Here is a 19602-nt window from a genome sequence, read left to right as displayed (position 1 = left end):
TAATTAATGCCACTTAAGGGTGCATGCATTTTACCATGTAACCTCTTAATCCCATGTTCCAACACTTAGTTAACCATACTTTTAACTTATTTTCTAAATGTTTATTTACTTATATTTGAGAGAGAGAGAACACAAGTGGGGGAAGGTCAGAGACAAAGAGGGAGGCAGAGAATCTCAAGCAGGCTTTGCGTTATCAGCACCAAGCCCAACCCAGGGCTCAAACTCAGGAACCGTGAGATCATGACCTGAGCTGAAATCAGGAATCAGACACTTAACCAACTGAGGCACCCAGGTGCCCCCACATACATTAATTTAACTAACAGTTATAATCGAAGCAGTCTGAGCATTCTTTATTGCGAATAGATGTCTTAGATGATCAAAATGGAGAATGTTTACTAAAAATATTCCCGTATTATTGATTTTCTGGGTAATGAAGAATTTGGGCTGGTATTCACAGTGGCATGAACAATAATGTGTTGCACACCTGTAGAGCACTCAGTAGGTTTCCGTGGGTATGATTAGGATTTTGTGAATTTTCCAAAACCTGTTCCAGCCACAAAAAGACAGTTGGTTTAATTAACCGATAGGTAACTTGAATTGCCCATTTTTCTGTTGTCCTGTAGTATTTTACATCAGAGTTCAAAGACATTAAAGAGGCTAAAGTAATAAATCACTTGCTTTCTGAAATTCCTAAAATATTCAGTTTTCAAACTGCCCATAAAAAATCTGATCGCTTATTTTATAAAATGCTAGAGCCATAGGAGATATAAACAATTGTTGGTTTCTTTATTCTTGTCCTTTTTCTCTTCCTTTCTTTTCTTTCTTTTTCTTTCTTCCTTTCTTCTTTCTTTCTTTTTGTAAATAGAATATGTCCCCAGTGAGACTTTTTTTTAACCTAGTTATTGATTTATGGTCTCAAGACTATTTCATTAGGAAGCTTTCTTTCCCATTTGGGCAATTTATTTTTGGCATGAGAATCTAGGCCAAATACAAGGTTCCTTGACTAATTTCTGGAATAAAAACTGTTGAAAATCCTCTACAAATATAATCTGAATTTAGAGCATTGAAATTATATTAAAAGCCTCTCTGTAATGCAAAGTATATTATATGTTCCAATATAGTACATGTATTTAAGGCAAATTTACAGGTCTGCAGCGTCCATTCTGCTGAATGGACAAAATTATGTGCCATCTGAAGTATGAAATTTGGTGACTATAAATTTAGCTAGCTATGTCTTCAATGAACACAATATAATAAGTACAATATAATATTATGATCCTTTATCAGCCATCACTATTAAGCATTTATTAGTTACCTACAAAATACAGTTCTTTCCCTTAAGAAGTTTGAGATGTAGGAAGAAACAGCATACAAGATGAACACAGATCTATCGCTAGCCGCATACAGTGTGAACACTGGGATAGAAAATCCAAAATGGAAAGCTTTTTAGAAAAGTTTTGAAAAATATTTTCTAAGTTCAGTAAATGGTTTCTTGCATTCCTATAGGCAATAAATAAGTACTAAAAAGACACAATTAATGAGGTATCATCCACAAGAGCAACAAAGATACACCTCTCTGACAAGAGGTCAACTGTGAAACGCAGCTTTCTCCCGCGTGGTCACCTTCCAACATCAGCACCTGATTTTGCATTTGTAATGGTGTATTCTTTTGCTTAAAGTAAGCCTCCAACGTTGCGTGAGCTTCAGACCCCACAAAACCCGGATCTGTCCCAGGGAGGCAATAAATAATATGATTTCCATAAGTGAGTACAATACTTGGCTGAATATTTCAAAATGCTATAACCAGAGACATATACCAGATTCCTAGATGACAAAACTCAATACTATTAAAATGTCAAGTCTCTCAAAATCAAATTGAGCGTTTAACGCACGTGCAATAAATATTCCGCTAGTATTTGGAAAGCATAACAAAACCTAACCTGGGAAACATCTGGGAAAAAATAGGAATCCCTAAGAAATTTTTGAAAAGAATGATTCATTGAATGTGAGGTACAGGGCTGGGGAAAAAACGACTTGTTCGTCCAGATACAAAACATACTACAAACCTTCGACAATTTAAACAATGCTACTGCTGTAGGAATAGACACAGTGAACAAAACAGACATCAGTACATATAAAAGATTAAGAAATGATGAAAGAGACACAAATTCAACAGGAGAGGGAAGAAGTGTTAGAAAAATGGTAACGTTATAATTGGTTAGATCTCTGAAAGTGAAAATCCATTTAGATCTAACTCGGATTTAAATAAAATTTTTAAAAATCCATTTAGATCTTAATCTTACACCATTCACTCAAACTAAAGAGATAAAGTGATGAAACACTTTTAAAGATTAAATTATAGGGGCGCACGGGTGGCTCAGCCAGTTGAGCACCAACTTCAGCTCAAGTCACGATCTCGCAGTTCAGGGGTTCGAGCCCCGCATCGGGCTCTGTGCTGACGGCTCAGAGCCTGGAGCCTGCTTCGGGTTCCGTGTCTCCCTCTCTCTCTGCCCCTCCTCCACTTGCACTGTTTCTCTCTCTCTCTCAAAAATAAACACCTAAAAAAAGAATATTTAAAATCTTATATTAAATAATCTTATTTAAAAGATTAAATTATATAAAAATTATAAGAAAGTGAACATTAACATTTCTCAAACTTGACAGAAGAATAATTTGTTAAAGCACAGAAACAATGAAAGGAGTTACAAAATAAAATACTGGCCAAACTGACAGGATTAAAAATTAAAATTAATTCGCACACAGAAAAACATTACTCAAATTAAAGGGAAGCAATTTTTGGGATAAAATACTCTCTTCAAGTATGCCAGATTAGTATCAACCTTATATAAAGAGCCCACACAAATCCATAAGAAAAGTACTAAGACCCCAATAGATAGCTATGCAAAAATCATACATAGTCTGTCAGTACTCCAAAAATTGAAACGTGGATTTACCATATGGCCCAGCAATTGTATTTCCAGTATATACACAAGAGAGGGAGGCATACACGTCCACACAAAAACTTTGTACACTCATGTTCAAAGAAGCATTACGTAGGATAGTTAAAAAGTGGAAACACCCCAAATAACCACCAACCGTGACTGGACAGATAAAATGTGTTATTTCCATCCAATGGAATATTACAGGGTAATACATGGCACATGGTACAGTGAAAACTTACGCAAAAAGAAGCCAGTCAGAAAAGAAGATAGATTATGCAGTTATATGAAATATCATATTCTATGAAACAGTCACGATTCTGTGAAATACCCAGAATAGCAGACATAATCAGACAGAAAATTTAAAATTAGGGGTTGCCCAGCTGGGAGGGGGTTAGGAAGTGAGAAACGACTACCAACACGTATGAGGTTCCTCCTTGGGGTGATGAAAATATTCTAAAATTGATTGTGGTGGTGGTTGTACCACACCACGGCAGTATGGTAAAATTCACTGAACTGTACTCTACAACTGGGTGAATTATACGATATGTGAATACATCACTGTGCAATACTGTATATTCAATATGCAATACATAACATACGATATCACTATACTACATATTATATCAACATACAATATTATAAATAGCTTTATTATAACAAACTCTTACTTTTTAAATTATTTTTTAATCTTTATTTATTTGTGAGAGCAAGAGAGACAGAGTGCAAGTGAGGGAGGAACAGAGAGGGAGACACAGAATCCGAAGCAGGCTCCAGGCTCCGAGCTGTCGGCACAGAGCCCGATGCGGGGCTCGAACTCATGAACCACGAGATCGTGACCTGAGCCACAGTTGGATGCTCAACCAACTGGGCCGCCCAGGTGCCCCAACACTCTTTTTTGTTGTTGTTGTTAAGACTGTACAGCCGGATCACAGAAGAGAAAGCAAGCTAACAAACACGAGGCAACTATCAACATCCTTAGTAATCAAAAAAATGAGATAAATGAGATACTATTATTATCAAAAAATAGGGGGAAATTTTTTAAATAATAATTTTCACTGCTGTAGAAGTATGGCAAAACAGATATTCTCGTGTATTGTCAGCAAGGGTCCGGACTGGCACAGCTCTTTCTGAAGGCAGGTTACCAATATGTGTTAAGAATTCTAAATACAGTCATACTCTGCCCCAGTGGTGCTGTCTATAAAAATATTACCCAGAAAATTCATCCTAAATATGAGGGAAAAATCATTGTATATAAAGACCCACATTTCGGTATTTTGTATCATACTGAAGAAATGAAACCTCTTAAATGCTCACTGACAGGGAAATAATTAAGAGTGCTGTGGTATACACACTAGATGGAATATTGTACAGCAGCTAAAAATATAGGACATGCTCATATGGGAAAATTACTATTACGTGCATGATATCAGGAAGAAAACAGCACGGTGCACCTGGGTGGCTCAGTCTTTGGCTCAGGTCATGATCTCCCAGTTCCCGGGTTCGAGCCCATGAGGCTCGCGGCTGTCAGTGCAGAACCCACTTCGGATCCTCTGCCGCCTCTTCATTTGCCCCCGCCCCCTCGCGCATGCTTTCACTCCCCAAAATAAATAAAACATTTAAAAAAAAGAAAAAAACAACAGCCCCAAATTATGGAAACAGTATGCTCAGAACGAAGCTTAACTTTTTTCTTCTTTCTTTCTATTTTTAAATTATCTTGAATATGCCACATTTAGAAACGTCTTATAATATCTAAGAGAATAAATTAGTGATCATGTACACCTCCGTCTGTTTTATGAGATGTATTTTTCCTCCAGTCTTAACTCCGCTTTACAACTACGTTTACAGTAAATATTTACCCCTCCAACCATTTCCAATCTAGATTCGTTAAATATGTTTTTAAAGAAAAGATTTTAGGGGCGCCTGGGTGGCTCAGTCGGTTAAGCGTCCGACTTCAGCTCAGGTCACGATCTCGCGGTCAGTGAGTTCGAGCCCCGCGTCGGGCTCTGGGCTGATGGCCCAGAGCCTGGAGCCTGCTTCCGGTTCTGTGTCTCCCTCTCTCTCTGCCCCTCCCCCGTTCATGCTCTGCCTCTCTCTGTCTCAAAAATAAATAAACGTTAAAAAAAAAATTTTTTTTTAAAAGAAAAGATTTTAAATTATTACAAATAGGGGCACCTGGGTGGCTCAGTTGGTAGAGCGACCGACTTTGGCTCAGGTCATGATCTCGCAGTTTATGAATTCGAGCCTTGCATCCGGCTCTGTGCTGACAGCTCAGAGCCTAGAGCCTAATTTAGATTCTGTGTCTCCCCCTCTCTCTGCCCCTCCCCTGCTCACGCTCTGTGTCTCTCTATAATAAATGAACATTAAAAAAAATTTTTTTTAATTATTACAAATAAAATCAAATATGGCAACCTCTTTTAAGGACAGCCACTCACAATCAGAATGGAATACTCTTTATTTAAAAAAAAAAAAACACAGGTGGCAACATTCTACATATAATAGCTGATTTATCCGTTGCTTAATTTCAGAAGCTTAGAATATTTCTTTGAAACAAAAGATAAAATGTTCCCATAGTTTTCATCATTGGCAACCTGGCACACAAAACTTCAAAGAAAGGCAGATTAGAGATAATAAAAAGAAGGCTGAGGAAGGACAGCATTTTAATGAAAAGTTGCGATTTGCAAGTCGTAATAATATAACTTACATTAAACAGAGTACAAACCTTCAGAATTTTTTTAAAAATGTTTTGTTTTGATGTTTATTTTTGAGAGAGAGAGAGAGAGAGAGAAAGAGAGAGCGTGAATGGGGGAGGGGCAGAGAGAGAGGGAGATAGAATCCAAAACAGGCTCCAGGCTCTGAGCCGTCAGCACAGAGCCTGACGTGGGGCTTGAACTCACGAACCATGAGATCATGACCTGGGCTGAAGTCAGACGCTTAAGCAACCGGGCCACCCAGGTGCCCCCAAGCCTTCAGAAACTTTAATTTGAGCTTTAAAACACTGAAAGTTGAATCAGGAATCACTGCTCTCCACAAAGTACTTCTTGTCCTCCTTCCACCCCATCTCCTTTCTACGAAAATCACCGTAATCAAAACGCTGTACGATTTTCCTCAACACCGCTTATTTCATTGAGGCCAAAAGCTAAGTGAATACACGTGAGCTTCGAATCAAAGAAACACAGTGTGTGTGCTGATTCACTTTACCTTGACTCAGCCAATGAGAATCTAATGTTGCCTTAGAAAGCCTCATGCCTGGGGGGGGGCGGGGGGGGGCTGGGAGGGGGGCTCAGTCAGTTAAACCTCTGACTCTTGATTTGGGTGCAGGCCATGACCTCATGGTTCACAGGCTCGAGCTCCATGTTGGGCTCCACACTGTCGACACAGAGCCTGCTTGGGATTCTCTCCCTCCCTCTCTGCCCTTCCCGTGCTCTCGCTCTCTCTCAACATAAAGAAATAAACATATATATATATATATATAAAGAAACCCTCATGCTTATCACAAAAATAACTGTTGCTTCATTGTTAAAGCACTAAATGCCTACGCAGAAATAATTTTTAAAATCTATTAGTAAACAGTCAACATTTCAGGAAATACAAAACGGAAATTTTTATTATCCTAATTGCCTTTCTAATGTCGTTATATGAGGGCTCTGAGTAGGAGAACCATTTCACCTTGCTGTCATTCATTTCTTGTTCCCCCAAAACTTCGGCAATATGAAGAGAAAAAATAGTATACACTCTGACTTTCTTCGTCTGTATGCACTGCGTAGCATGTATCTCATGTATCTCATTACATACAAATGTATTTGTCAGATTCAATTACATTCAATTATTTTATAGCTTTCATGGCCTGCGTGAAAAAAAATGGAAACAAATGGAAACAAAACTTCAATGAGAAACAAAGAAAACCTTTTTTAATTAAAAAAAAATTTTTTTAACGTTTATTTATTTTTGAGAGACACAGCGTGAGCAGGGGAGGGGCAGAGAGAGAGAGAGACACAGAATCCGAAGCAGGCTCCAGGCTCTGAGCTGTCAGCACAGAGCCCGATGCGGGGCTCGACCTCACAAACTGCTCAATCATGACCTGAGCCAAAGTTGGACGCTTAACTGACTGAGCCACCTAGGCTCCCCACAAAGAAAACTTTAATAAATTACAAAAGTAGACAGTATATTGGCCATGTTCTCTGACTACCATGATATGACTGTAAATTTACAAAATCGATTTTGAAAATATGACATACACCACTTGAAAAAAATTTTTAAACCTCTTCTGAATAACGTTTAAGTAAAAAAAGCAAGCAATAATTATACACTACCTATAAAATAACTAAACGGAAAATTCTTCTGTTTGGCAAGTTTAGATCTAAATGACTTCAGTATTTTTTCTTAAAAAATTAAAATATAAGAACCAAGCATGTAACTTTTCAAAGAACTAAGACAAATAATCCTACAATTAGTATGGAACTACAATTTGTATGGCCTACAATTTGTATGGCCCTGAATAGCCAAAGCAATCTTGAAAAAGAACAAATCTGGAGGTATTACAATCCCAGAATTCAAGATATACTACAAAGCTGTAGGAATCAAAATAGTATGGTACTGGCACAAAAATAGACACATAGACAAATGGAACAGAATAGAGAGTCCAGAAATAAACTCACAATTATATGGTCAACTAATCTACAACAAAGGAGGCAAGACTATACAATGGGAAAAAGACAGTCTCTTTAACAAATGGTGTTGGGAAAACTGGACAGCTACATGCAAAAGAATGAAATTGGACCACTTTCCTACTCCATTCACAAAAATAAACTCAAAATGGATTAAGAGCCTACATGTGAGACCTGAGACCATATAAATCCTAGAAGAGAGCACAGGCAGTCATTTCTGTCATCACCTGTCACAACATTTTTCTAGATGTCTCCCGGGGCAAGAGAAACAAAAGCATACATAAACTATGAGGACTACATCAAAATATAAAAGGCTTTTGCACAGCAAAGGAAACAGTCAATAAAACAGAAAGACAACCTATTGAATGGGAGGAGATATTTGCAAACGACATATCCAATAAAGGGTTAATGTCCAAGCTATACAAAGAAGTTATGTCTCGACACCAATAAAACAAATAATCTGATTTAAAAACAGGCAGAGAATGTGAATAGACATTTTTTCCAAAAAAGACATGTAGATGGCCAACAGATACATGAAAAAGTGTTCAACATTACTCATCATCAGGGAAATGCAGATCAAAACCGCAATGAGATACATCTGCCAGAACAGCAAAAAACAAGTGTTAGTGAGGATATGGAGAAAAGGGAACCCTCATGCACTGTTGGTGGGAATGCAAACTGGTGCAGCCGCTGTGGAAAACAGTATACACGTTCCTCAAAAAATTAAAAACAGAATTACCATATGATCCAGTAGTAATTCCACTAAGAATTTACCCAAAGAATGCAAAAACACGGATTTGAAAAGATAGATGCACCCCTCTGTTTATTGCAGCATTATTTACATTAGCCAAAGTATGTAAGCAACCCAAGCGTCCACTGATAGATGAATGGATAAAGAAGATATGGTGAATATGCACAATGGAATATTACTCAGCCACAAAAGAGTAAAATCTTGCCATTTGCGACATGGATAGATCTACAGAGAAAGACAAATACCATATGATTTCACTGATATGTGGAATTTAAGAAACAAAAATAAATGAGCATAGGAAAAAGAGAAAGACATGAACCAAGAAACACACTATTTAAAAAGCAAATTTTTAATGTTTCTCCATTTTTGGGAGACAGAGACAGAGCACAAGCGGGGGAGGGGCAGAGAGAGAGGGAGACAGAATCCAAAGCAGGCTCCAGGCTCTGAGCTGTCAGCACAGAGCCTGACGCGGGGCTCGAACCCACAAATCGCTAGATCATGACCTGAGCTGAGGTTGGACATTTAACCAACTGAGCCACCCGGGAGCCCCGTAACACACTCTTAACTACAGAGAACAAACTGGTGGATACAGAGGGGAGGTGGGTGGGGGGAGGATGGGTGAAATAGGTGAAGGGGATTAAGAAAACAATTATCATGATAAGCACTGAGAAATGTGTAGAACTGTTGAATCACTATGTCGTATGTGAAACTAATAAAACACTGTATGTAAATTATACTGGAATTTAAAAAAAAAAGAAGAACCAAGCATGTAACTAAAAGAAAGAAAGAAGAAAGAAAGAAAGAAAGAAAGAGCGAAAGAAAGAAAAAAGAAAGAAAGCAAAAGTAGCAATGACTTCAGGAAAACAGGAAGAATTAATAAACAGCAAACATAAAAGGGAAAATAAGTAAACAACACAAAAAAATGTCTAGACTTGTGCATCCACTGATGGTATGCCCCACCCCACCAGACCCCCCTCAGGTTCAAGTCCGCTGCTTGGAGTACTGGCGGCTGATGATTCCAGGTGAATTCGTCCTCTGGAATTACCCTCAGTCAAAGGAAGTTGCCCTGCATTAAGTTTATGCCCCTTCATCAAAGGCAGCCCACATCCAATGGCTGGTTGATACAAGAGTGCAAAGGCCCAGCCACCCCCCCACCCATGCCTTGATGTAATCCATCTCAGATGGGCTACTCAGCCTCAGAACTCCCCATGGAATCAGCTGGGGCTGCTACTGCTAACTGTACTCCAGTTCAACGCCTCCCTTTGCCCAAGCCTCCCTTGGTCCCTCAAAAGAGCTGTTCCTGAGAGCATTTCTCAAACTTGCACGTGCAAATCTCAGAAGCTTGGCTACTACGATCATCCAAGCAGCAACGGCTAGTGCTGGAAGGGGTCCTAGGAAGCAGGCTTTAAAATGAAATTTTGGAGCTGCACCAACCTCTGGCCAGGTGGCAATGAAGACCCATAACTGGTGGTAAACAGAGCATGGATAGTCTCTAGCCTGAGATAGTTGTGGAAGTATTAAAATGCTCACCATGTGAATGGGGGTAGGTTACTGGTGGGAGGGAAAGCACTGGTAAAGGCAGTATCTCAGGAGTTTGAGAGATAGAGAAGGTGGTCATTACAAGGATTATGAAACTGGCTGCTGCCGAGGACAATGGAAGAACTAGGCAAGGACAATGAAAGGTGGAAGTTAATTAATCACCAATTAAGTGTCAGCGTGAAAGTCATGCCTCGTCGGCACCATATAAAGAGACTCTCATCTCCTTTGAGTAGAGACCAGAAAAGTCTCAGGGTCAAGCCCAGGACTCATTATAAGAGTAGCAGAGCTTCAGAAGAGGTTGAATTCTCAAGCCAGGCCAATCTACTACCCAAAGTTAGGACCTGTTGGGACAGAGCCTGCCCTAGGGCATGGGATGAGGACATCTTGACTTCCTACATTCCCTCCTCAGCCTCTGGGTCTGCAGGAGTGGCCCAATTCCTCCTGTAAATGGCCAGCACTCACTCCTTGTTTGAAGATGATGCAGAGTCATCTGCCTTGCAAGACCTTGCACTCCCTTCAGACCTAACCCCACCTCCCCTCTAGTCATCACACAAATCAGTAGGGTTAAAAGGCATAACAGAACCCAGCCTGCTGGGGGAGAAAAGAGATTATGCTCCGCAAAAGGAACCATAGGACCAAGCTAACATGTACCAGCAGAAGCCAAGATTTGGGACAGATCTTTTGGGTGTCAGAACAAGGTGGGTAGAAAACAAAGCTGGATAAAGGAAAGCTGATCGATATGGACGATCCTATGACCTACAACCTGACAAGCACCCTGGGAGATGATGCCTGAGATGATGCCTGAGATGGCTCTGAGAATCAGGTAGGAAACACAGCTACATTAGTTGAGGAGGAAATGCCAGAGATGCCAGAACAAACAAGAGAATAAAGGTTTCAGGGTGTTCAGAAAAATGGTCTAGAGTGGTTATACTATTTCAGGCCAGAAGACTTACCCACCGACAATATTCAATGGCAGCGCCCAGAAGACACTCTAATAAAAAGAGAACGCGCTGGGGTGAGGGGCAGTCCTGCTGTCTTCTGTAGTGACTTCTTGGACTGATACTGGGGATACTCTGACAGAATTGGTTTCCCTGGTAGCAACTGGGTGATTGAGTCCTGGAGTAATGGAGGCCAGATCGTGGACAATTATTGCAATGCCTGGGAAGATTAGATTGAAGGTGTGGGAGTCTGACCCACTGAGATAAGGAGATGCTTCACAGGACACAGCATTCTCAGGGACGAGATGGGTGAGCAGCCAATAAGCATATTAGTCCAACCGTACAATCAAAAGAAGGATGGATCTTCTAGAGACAGAGAGTAGCGATCCCGACCAAGAACTGCTGTACTCTGCCCAGTTTCTGGATCTGAGTCATTACTCAGGCTGAAAGCCCACTGACTGAAGAATGGACTAGGCCCCAGGTGGAAGAATCCTATCATTCATGTCCAGTATATAAGATAAAGATTCTCCCAATCCTTCTGCCAGGGAGACGTAGAGCCATTCGCTATGGTACACCGGGGGAAAGAGGAATTCCCAGACACTTCAAGGACATCGACAGAGTCAGAATTAACGCTAATACCCAAGGACCTAAATTATCATCATGCTCCCACACCATCCCCACCGCCCCCTACTCCCAGCAGAGTGGGCACTGGCACAACCCGGGTAATAAATGGCACTGTGACATCATGAACCAGCAGTGCTGAATGCATGAATGCAGAACCGGAATGGATATACTTGATAGCTGGCACAAAGTCCCACATTGGTTCCCCGCCCTGTGGGGGCAAAAGGGACCCTTGAGGGAAAAGCCAAACAGAAACTCTGAAAGTGTCCCCTCCTGCCCCCAGCCTAGTTGGTAAACAGAAACTATATCATGTGACAGGAGGATGGAAGACATTAACACCACCCTTGAACATCCAAAGAATGCAGTGGAGGTCCTCATCACATCTCCATTCAATTTACTGGTCCGACCTTTACAAAAACCACATGATTCCCGGAAGATGACCGCTTAAGCAGTCGCCTCAGTGGTACCACGGCCCTGGGTGTATGGCAGGTGGTCGTCCCACCAGGAAGGAAGGAAGGTCAGAAGCAGTTTGCCTTCATGTGGGACACACATGAGACTGTGTTTCCAGTCTAGCTCCAGGGCGATGTTCATTCTCCCGCTCCGAGTCATAGTATGATCAGAGGGGACCCGGACTGTCTGGGCGTTGTGCAGAACATCACGGGGTTGGCTCTACCGACGACATCACCTCAGGCAGACCAGATAAGAAAGAAGGAAAAGAACCTCGGAGGTACTGGTAACACCTGCGCGATCCAGAGAGCGTGGGAAACGAACCCCACAGAGATTCAGGGGCCACCACAGTGGTGAAGTTATAAGGAACCCTGTGGTCTCAAGCGTCCCTTCCAAAAGCAATTGGCAAAGTGCTGCATCTCACAATTCCCACCGCTAAAAAAAAAAAAAAAAAAAAAGCAAAAATGTCTGCTAGAGACTCAAAAACACTATTTCTACCTATTTATCAGGTGACGTAAAAGGCCGTGAGAACAGCTGTGAGTAGGGTCTAGGGCAGGAAAGGGCCCTGCAGTAAGTCTGGGCTGCAACGCATGTAGTCCTGCCTTGTGGGCTATACAACTCAACATACCCTGTGGTATTAGAGGAGTCTTGGTTTTTTGGCATTTATTTATTTATTTATTTATTTGGTAGGCAAAGATGCCTTGTGGAGTCAATGGCAGTTCCAAAAATGAGAATCACAATACATACCCCCACAGTTCTGGACCAAGGCTATGCCATCGGCAGCAAATTGTCGCCTATCATTTAAAAACCACCTTTGAACATGCGCCGGGACCCTGGCAACAGAATGCCTGACCACAGGCCATTGAGTGATCATGAGCCCAGAACTGCCCAGCCTGAACTGGGCTCTAGCAGATCCCCCCCCGCCCCCCCCGTGTTCTAAGGTTGCACAGGCCCCGCGGCCATCCATTGTAAGATGGCAGGGATACCTCTGGGATCAGGGTGAAAGGAGATAAGCAAGCCACACGGGCAGGTGGCCCTAAATCCCCATTTCATCCACCAGCATTGCCTCTCCCTCAGTCAACATCTATGGCCATATTGGGAAGCTGGCGTGGGAGGAGGTCTCTTCTGACCGGAGGACAAAGGAAGAAAAAGGCTGCATGTAGTCACAGTGGGTCAGCTCGGGATGCAGGTGCAAGCCAAAAATGTATACTAACTATACTACTGCCCCCCTGAGGAGTGACCCTGAAAGGCAGCAATGAGGACAAAGCCTTTCAATGGGCGGAGTCTCACTCAGATGGTACCTCTCTGTGGACAGGGACATAGCCCAAGGTAATGTATGCATATAGACTCATGGCAGCGGTGAGTGGCTTGGCTGCTTAGTCTGGGGCTACAAAGGTAAAAGATCAAAGGACTGGTAGCCAAGTCCTCAAAGAAGACCCCAGATAATTCTCTAACGCCCTCAACAGGCACGGTGCTATACTCATCAACAAGAGGGGCCTGCGTCCCCTCCCTGTGAATCTGGGCACAACCGAGAACTGTTTTTGACCAGCAGAATGCAGAGGAACAACATTGTGAGACCTCTGTGCCCAGACGTTAAGAAAGCCTGGCTTCTTCCACCCTCTGGCTCTTTGAGCCCTGAGCTGCCATTTGAAGAAAACCAGGCTACCCCGCTGGAGAGAAGGGCCCTGGAAGATGAGATGCCGGGTGGAGAGAGAGGCCACATGGAGGAGCCTGAGGTGCAAGGCATCTAGTCCCAGTGCCAACCCGACCGCAAACACATGAGAGACCCCAGGCAACACCGGTAAAGGTATTGCTTGGCTGAGCCCCAGTCCATCCATGGAATCAAGGGATGCAGTAAAACGGCTGTTGTTTTAAGCCACCGGATTTTATCGTGGCGTGTTACGCAACGATAGGTGACTGAAGCGGAACTTGGGGTCTGAAAATACGGTGTCTACCTGGACAGAAAATGAAAACACGTCGCATTAGCTTTGGGACCAAGTGGCAAACAGAAGGCTGAGCTCCTTGAAGAGACCATTCGTGAAGGCTTGAGAGACAGGGACAAAATCGTCATTGGAGACTAAAGGCAAGGGGACCTGAGTATTCTGTATTAACAGTATATGGTGCAAACACACACACAGCACAGCGGTCAAACTGTCGTGTACAGTGAGGCGGGAAATAGAAAAGGTACCCAAGGAACTCACGGGTCCGGCTGGGGATATTTATAGGCACGGTGGAAAAGCTCCAACTGTTTTTGTTTTGTTTTGTTTTGAGCTGCCTATGACAAAAGTACATGAAGAGGAAGATAAGAAAAAAAGGAAGTATAGTTTTCAAGCAGAACTGAGAGGGAACATAAAGGAACCAGGACTGAATAGGTTTGAAAGCAATGCTGTCTCTCCAGATGAAGAAAGCCTCTCGAGGTAAGAAACGGACCCAGAGGGAAAAAAGAAAAAAATCAAATCCAGGAGCCTGAGAGTAAAACCTGCCTCGGCGTAAAGTTCAGGTCAAGGATGGACCTAGAAGACACTTTGTTGAAAGCTCAGGAAGATTTTAGGTGATGTGTCACAGGGCCTTCCAGCGGAACAAAAAGCCTTCTAAGAATCCGAAGGGCGTACCTCTCAACTAGCCAACAGGGCTTCTAAGAACCATAAGGAAGTTGTTCCAGACCAACTTCCCAGTCCTGTTTCAGAAAGAAGGCAGGTATGGCTTTTGCCAAATGGAGTTGATTATGATTCGATACAAACAAAATGCACGATGTCTTTCAGGGAACTGAATCCATTTGGACCAAAAGGGATAGAGACTGTTCGTAATGAAAAACGGTCATTGGGTCCTCAGACTTCCATAGGCGGTACACAGACTAAGAAAGCTGTCTAGCTTCAAAGAGAGGCCATTTATTATGGAAAAGGAAGGATGACTCAGGGTAGAGGCAAGAGGTTTGGGAGCTATTCGCACAAATCAGGACTGGTTTAAAATGAAGGACTGGCAGCACGTTGCCTGCTGGATTTCAAAATTACTATATGAATCTGTAACTGTGCAATACCCGCTGTGTCTCCCCTTTTGGGCTATTCTGATTTGCCCGTTCCTGCCTCATCATCGTTGGGTGAGTGTCGAGCAAGCAACTTATCTCTTCTATAATTCTTTTTTTTTTTTTTTCAACATTTTTTATTTTTATTTTTGGGACAGAGAGAGACAGAGCATGAACGGGGGAGGGGCAGAGAGAGAGGGAGACACAGAATCGGAAACAGGCTCCAGGCTCCGAGCCATCAGCCCGGAGCCCGACGCGGGGCTCGAACTCACGGACCGCGAGATCGTGACCTGGCTGAAGTCGGACGCTCAACCGACTGCGCCACCCAGGCGCCCCTCTTCTATAATTCTTTAGAGCAAGAGGAGCCATACCTAAGATGTTACGTTCAAGGAAACACATCTGAGAAGCCCCATCAACGCCTACGCCTAATTTTAATGATGAAGTCCCGGATTCAGGTGGAGACATGATGAGATGAGACTTACGGTCTTGGAAGAAGGGATGAGTCATATTTTATATGAGGGGGGAATATGAAAAGTGGCCAGAGGATGGACTGTGGCCGCCACTCTTCAAGGACAACCCTAATAACTCTGGCCTTCCTTGCATGCACATACCGCTACTCAACAGGAGACCAAGCTAATGTCCCAATGAATGTGGGTTGGGGCTGATCAACAGAATGCAAGAGGTGAGGCTCCAGGACTTTTGAACCCAGGCTTTCAGAAGGCCAAGTAGCTTCTACTTCCTCCCTCTTTGTCCCTTAAGACAACATACAAGAGCTTCTGGCTATCTTGCGGGATGGAGTGTTCACATGGAGGAGTACCGAGACGCCAGACGACCAGCCCAGCCCCATCTCGCTGCTGCAACTGAGTGAGAGACCCCACACAACACCAGCACAGGAGCCCCAGGCGGGGCCCCGGCCAAACCGCGAAATCATGAGATATAACTAAAGTGTCATAATTAAGTTTGGGTGTGGCTTTTTATGTGGCAACGGACAACAAAATAGGGTAGGGAGGTCCGGGGGAGAGGAATGTGGAAGAGCCAGCAAATGGTATTAGGCATGAAAAGTGGAGTTCTTTGTATTGTCTGTTACCTCCCACAAGAAAACCTCCACCAAAGAAGAGGCCCTCGCAAAACACCTTAGCCAGCTGACACCAGCCTGCGTCTGTCATCAGCCACCCCAGCGCGGATCAAATGAGCTCATAAATGGAACAGCCATGGTGCTAGGGATGAGGCTGTGTATGCACAGACCCAACAGCACGGACTTGCAGCCGCTAAGGCAAGGCCAGCTGCAGCCACTGCTGAACGTTTCATTCTGTCAGTAAGAGAAACTAACACCAAGCCCCTAATACGGCAACCAGTCAAGGATATCAACTGGTCACTGGTGGCCAGCAGACTACCCTGGACCCCTTGCACCCCGACAGGGGCAGTGATTTCCCTTTGGCAACCCACAAAACCTATCTAAGACTGGTGCTCAAACGGTGGCATGGCATTGCATTGAGCCACTGCAACAGGAGGGGCATATGACCGTGGGACCAACTTAGCCTTTCATGACTACATCATCCAGAAGCTGCTGGCCTGAGAGGAGAGTGGAATGGCTGCTTAAAGACATAACTGAGCCAAAGCCAAAGCCAGCTTGGAAATGATACCCTGGATGGCCACTCCATGGGACATAGTAATATATAGCTGAAATCAATGACTGTTATTTGGTACTGTGTCCCCAATACATAGAATACAGGAGTCTGAAAACCAAGGATTATAAGTAGGAGTCAACAGTTTACCATCCCTTTCAGTAACCTACTTGAGAAATTTGTACTTCCTTGTACCCACGATCCTAAGCCGAATGCTTCCACCAAGGGATACAGCGAGACTGTCATTAAACTTAAAGCATAGCTGCCTCCAGGTCACTTCAAGCTCCTTTTGTCAAGAGACCATCAGGTAAGAAAACTAGTCATCTTTCTGGAAGGAGTACTTGACTGTGATTACCAGGAGGAGGAAGGATTGCTATTACGTGGTATGGAGAGGAATGCATTCACAGCCAGGTGACTCACTTGTGGTGTCTCTTGGGACACCTGTCCAATTTTGATTGTTAATAAAGAAATGCAGAATTGACAGCTTACAAAGGGTGCAATGAGCATGAGTTCAGACCCCACCCCCCACCCCCCAAGGCTGGAAGTCAGCATCACTCCGTGAGACAAGCTTCCTAGACCAGAGGAAGTGTTAGCAAAGGATCAGGACAGAGATGACGAATATCGATTGTAGCTTCAAGACCAGCTACAATGGTTAGGGCTATGATTCATCCCACTAACTTTCCTCTTGTGAATTTCCCAGAAAAAGAGGCTGTCCACGATCGTGGAGAAGATGGAATGAACTTACCATACAAAGCAAGTACATTTGGTCAGTAGAGAAACCCTCAGGAGCAAGGCACTTAGTCTTGCTGTTGCTGGCAATGTTGGATGTTGGTAACTCCAGCTTTATCACTCCTCAAGAATTTCCCTCGGCAAAGAAAGAGGTTTTACCCAAGGTTCCGGCCTCTCCCCATGGATGGTCCACATCAGATGATGACTTAACGTGGAGGTACAAAAGCCCGGCACCCGTGCCTTGATTTGGGATATTCTGGGAAGGCTTCCGCAGCTCCAGAGCTCCCCATGGGATTCTGAAACCGTGTCTCATTTCAATTCTGCCCTCTGCTCAATCTCACTCCCCTTGTTCCCTCAGAGGTGTCTTTCCATAGAGCAATCTTCAAAAATCGCTTACACCCAAATCTCAGGATCCATTTCCCTAGGAACTTGATCTGTGTCAACTTGCTCAATGAATCCAAGTTTGTATTAAAATAGATAATGAAGCAGCCCTCTTGGTGCGGTGGGCAGTGCGTCAGTCTCATAAAATAGATAACCATCTCTGGGAATGCAAACTGGTGCAGCCGCTCTGGAAAACAGTATGGAGGTTCCTCAAAAAGTAAAAAATAGAAGTAACCTATGATCCAGCAATTGCACTACTAGGTGTTTAAACAAAGGATACAAAAATACAGATTCCAAGGGGTACCTGCACCCTGATGTTTACAGCAGCATTTTCAATGATAACAAAACTCTGCAAAGAGCCCAGATATCCATTGACTGATGAATGGATCAAGATGTGATACACACACACACACACACACACACACACACACACACACTGAAATATTACTCAGCCATCAAAAAGAATGAAATCTTGCCATTTGCAATGACATGGATGGAGCTAGAGCGTATTATGCTAAGTGAAATAAGTCAGCCAGAGAAAGACAAATACCATATGATTTCACTCCTATGTGGAATTTAAGAAACAAAACAGATGACCATACGGGAAGGGGGAAAAAACGGAGAGAGAGAGACGGAAACAAACCATGAGAGACTCTTAATGATGGAGAACAAACTGAGGGTTGATGGAGGGAGGTGGGTGGGGGCTGGGCTAGATGGGTGATGGGTATTAAGGAGGGCACTTGTTATGATGAGCACTGAGTGTTGTATGTAAGTGATGAATCACTGAATCCTAGTCCTGAAACCAATACTGCACTGTATGTTAACTAACTAGAATTTAAATAAAATTTTAAATAAAAATAAAATAAAATAAGATACCAAACCATCTCTATCAGATAATTCCAAAGTTTCGTTTTCCACCAAATACAGCCATGTTTAAGGGTTCCTATTATTTTCTATCCTCCTCACCACCCCCCCCCCCCCCCCACCAACTCTTGCAAGTGTTAGGCTAAAATGTTTGCCAGTCTGGTGCCTGTGTAATGGTAACTCATTCCAAATGTAATTTACAGTCTCCTGATTACTAATGAAATAATCTCTTCAGATGTTTATTGGCCACTTGACTTTCCTGTTCATAGCCATTAACTGTTTTTCTATTAGGTATTTCTCTTCTTCTTTTTAAATCTACATATGATTGGGGCGCCTGGGTGGCGCAGTCGGTTAAGCGTCTGACTTCAGCCAGGTCACGATCTCGCGGTCCGTGAGTTCGAGCCCCGCGTCAGGCTCTGGGCTGATGGCTCGGAGCCTGGAGCCTGTTTCCGATTCTGTGTCTCCCTCTCTCTGCCCCTCCCCTGTTCATGCTCTGTCTCTCTCTGTCCCAAAAATAAATAAAAATCGTTGAAAAAAAAATTAAAAAAAAAAAAAAATAAATAAATAAATCTACATATGATTTTTAATCTACATATGATTCCAGTGTTGGTTTTATGAATTATAACTCTTGGCTTGCCATTTCGCTCTTTCAATAACGTCTTTTGAGGGGTGCCAGGGTAGCTCCGTCGGTTGACCATCTGACTCTTGACTTCAGCTCAGATCATGATCTCACAGTTGTGAGAGGGAGCCCCACGTAGGGCCCTACAATGAGCATGGAGCCTGCTTAAGATTCTCTCTCCTTCACCCTCTCCCTCTGCTCCTCCCCCACTTGCACTCCTTCTCTCTCTCTCCCTCTCCCTCTCGCTCGATTGCTAAAAAAATAAATAATAATGTGTTTTGATAAACATAAGTTCTTAATTGTTTTTTAATTTTCGAGAGGAGGGGGAGAACCTCTCCCTTCCCAGCAGAGAGAGAGAGAGAGAGAGACCTCTTAATGTTGATGTAATCCAATTTATCAATCTTTGGGGCACCTGGCTGGCTCAGTCAGTGAGCATGTGACTCTTGATCTCAGGGCTGTG

At 43.1% G+C, this 19602-nt stretch overlaps 2 protein-coding genes across 2 annotated transcripts in view; one reads left to right on the top strand and one right to left on the bottom strand.

The window, feature by feature from the left end:
• Positions 1-13065, top strand: part of LOC131483917 (L-lactate dehydrogenase A chain-like) — an 86659-nt gene extending 73594 nt beyond the window's left edge. Inside the window, 2 exon segments of the mRNA XM_058682270.1 lie at positions 11380-11556; positions 12980-13065. Coding sequence (XP_058538253.1) covers positions 11380-11556; positions 12980-13065 — 263 coding nt within the window.
• Positions 1-19602, bottom strand: part of LOC131483916 (uncharacterized) — a 103336-nt gene that overhangs the window by 59317 nt on the left and 24417 nt on the right. The gene's annotated exons all lie outside the window — the stretch shown is intronic.

The sequence above is a fragment of the Neofelis nebulosa genome, chromosome 8 (assembly GCF_028018385.1).
Source record: "Neofelis nebulosa isolate mNeoNeb1 chromosome 8, mNeoNeb1.pri, whole genome shotgun sequence".
Lineage (NCBI taxonomy): Eukaryota > Metazoa > Chordata > Mammalia > Carnivora > Felidae > Neofelis > Neofelis nebulosa.
The sequence above is the reverse complement of the archived record's forward strand: the minus strand, read 5'-3'. Positions and strand labels throughout refer to the sequence as shown.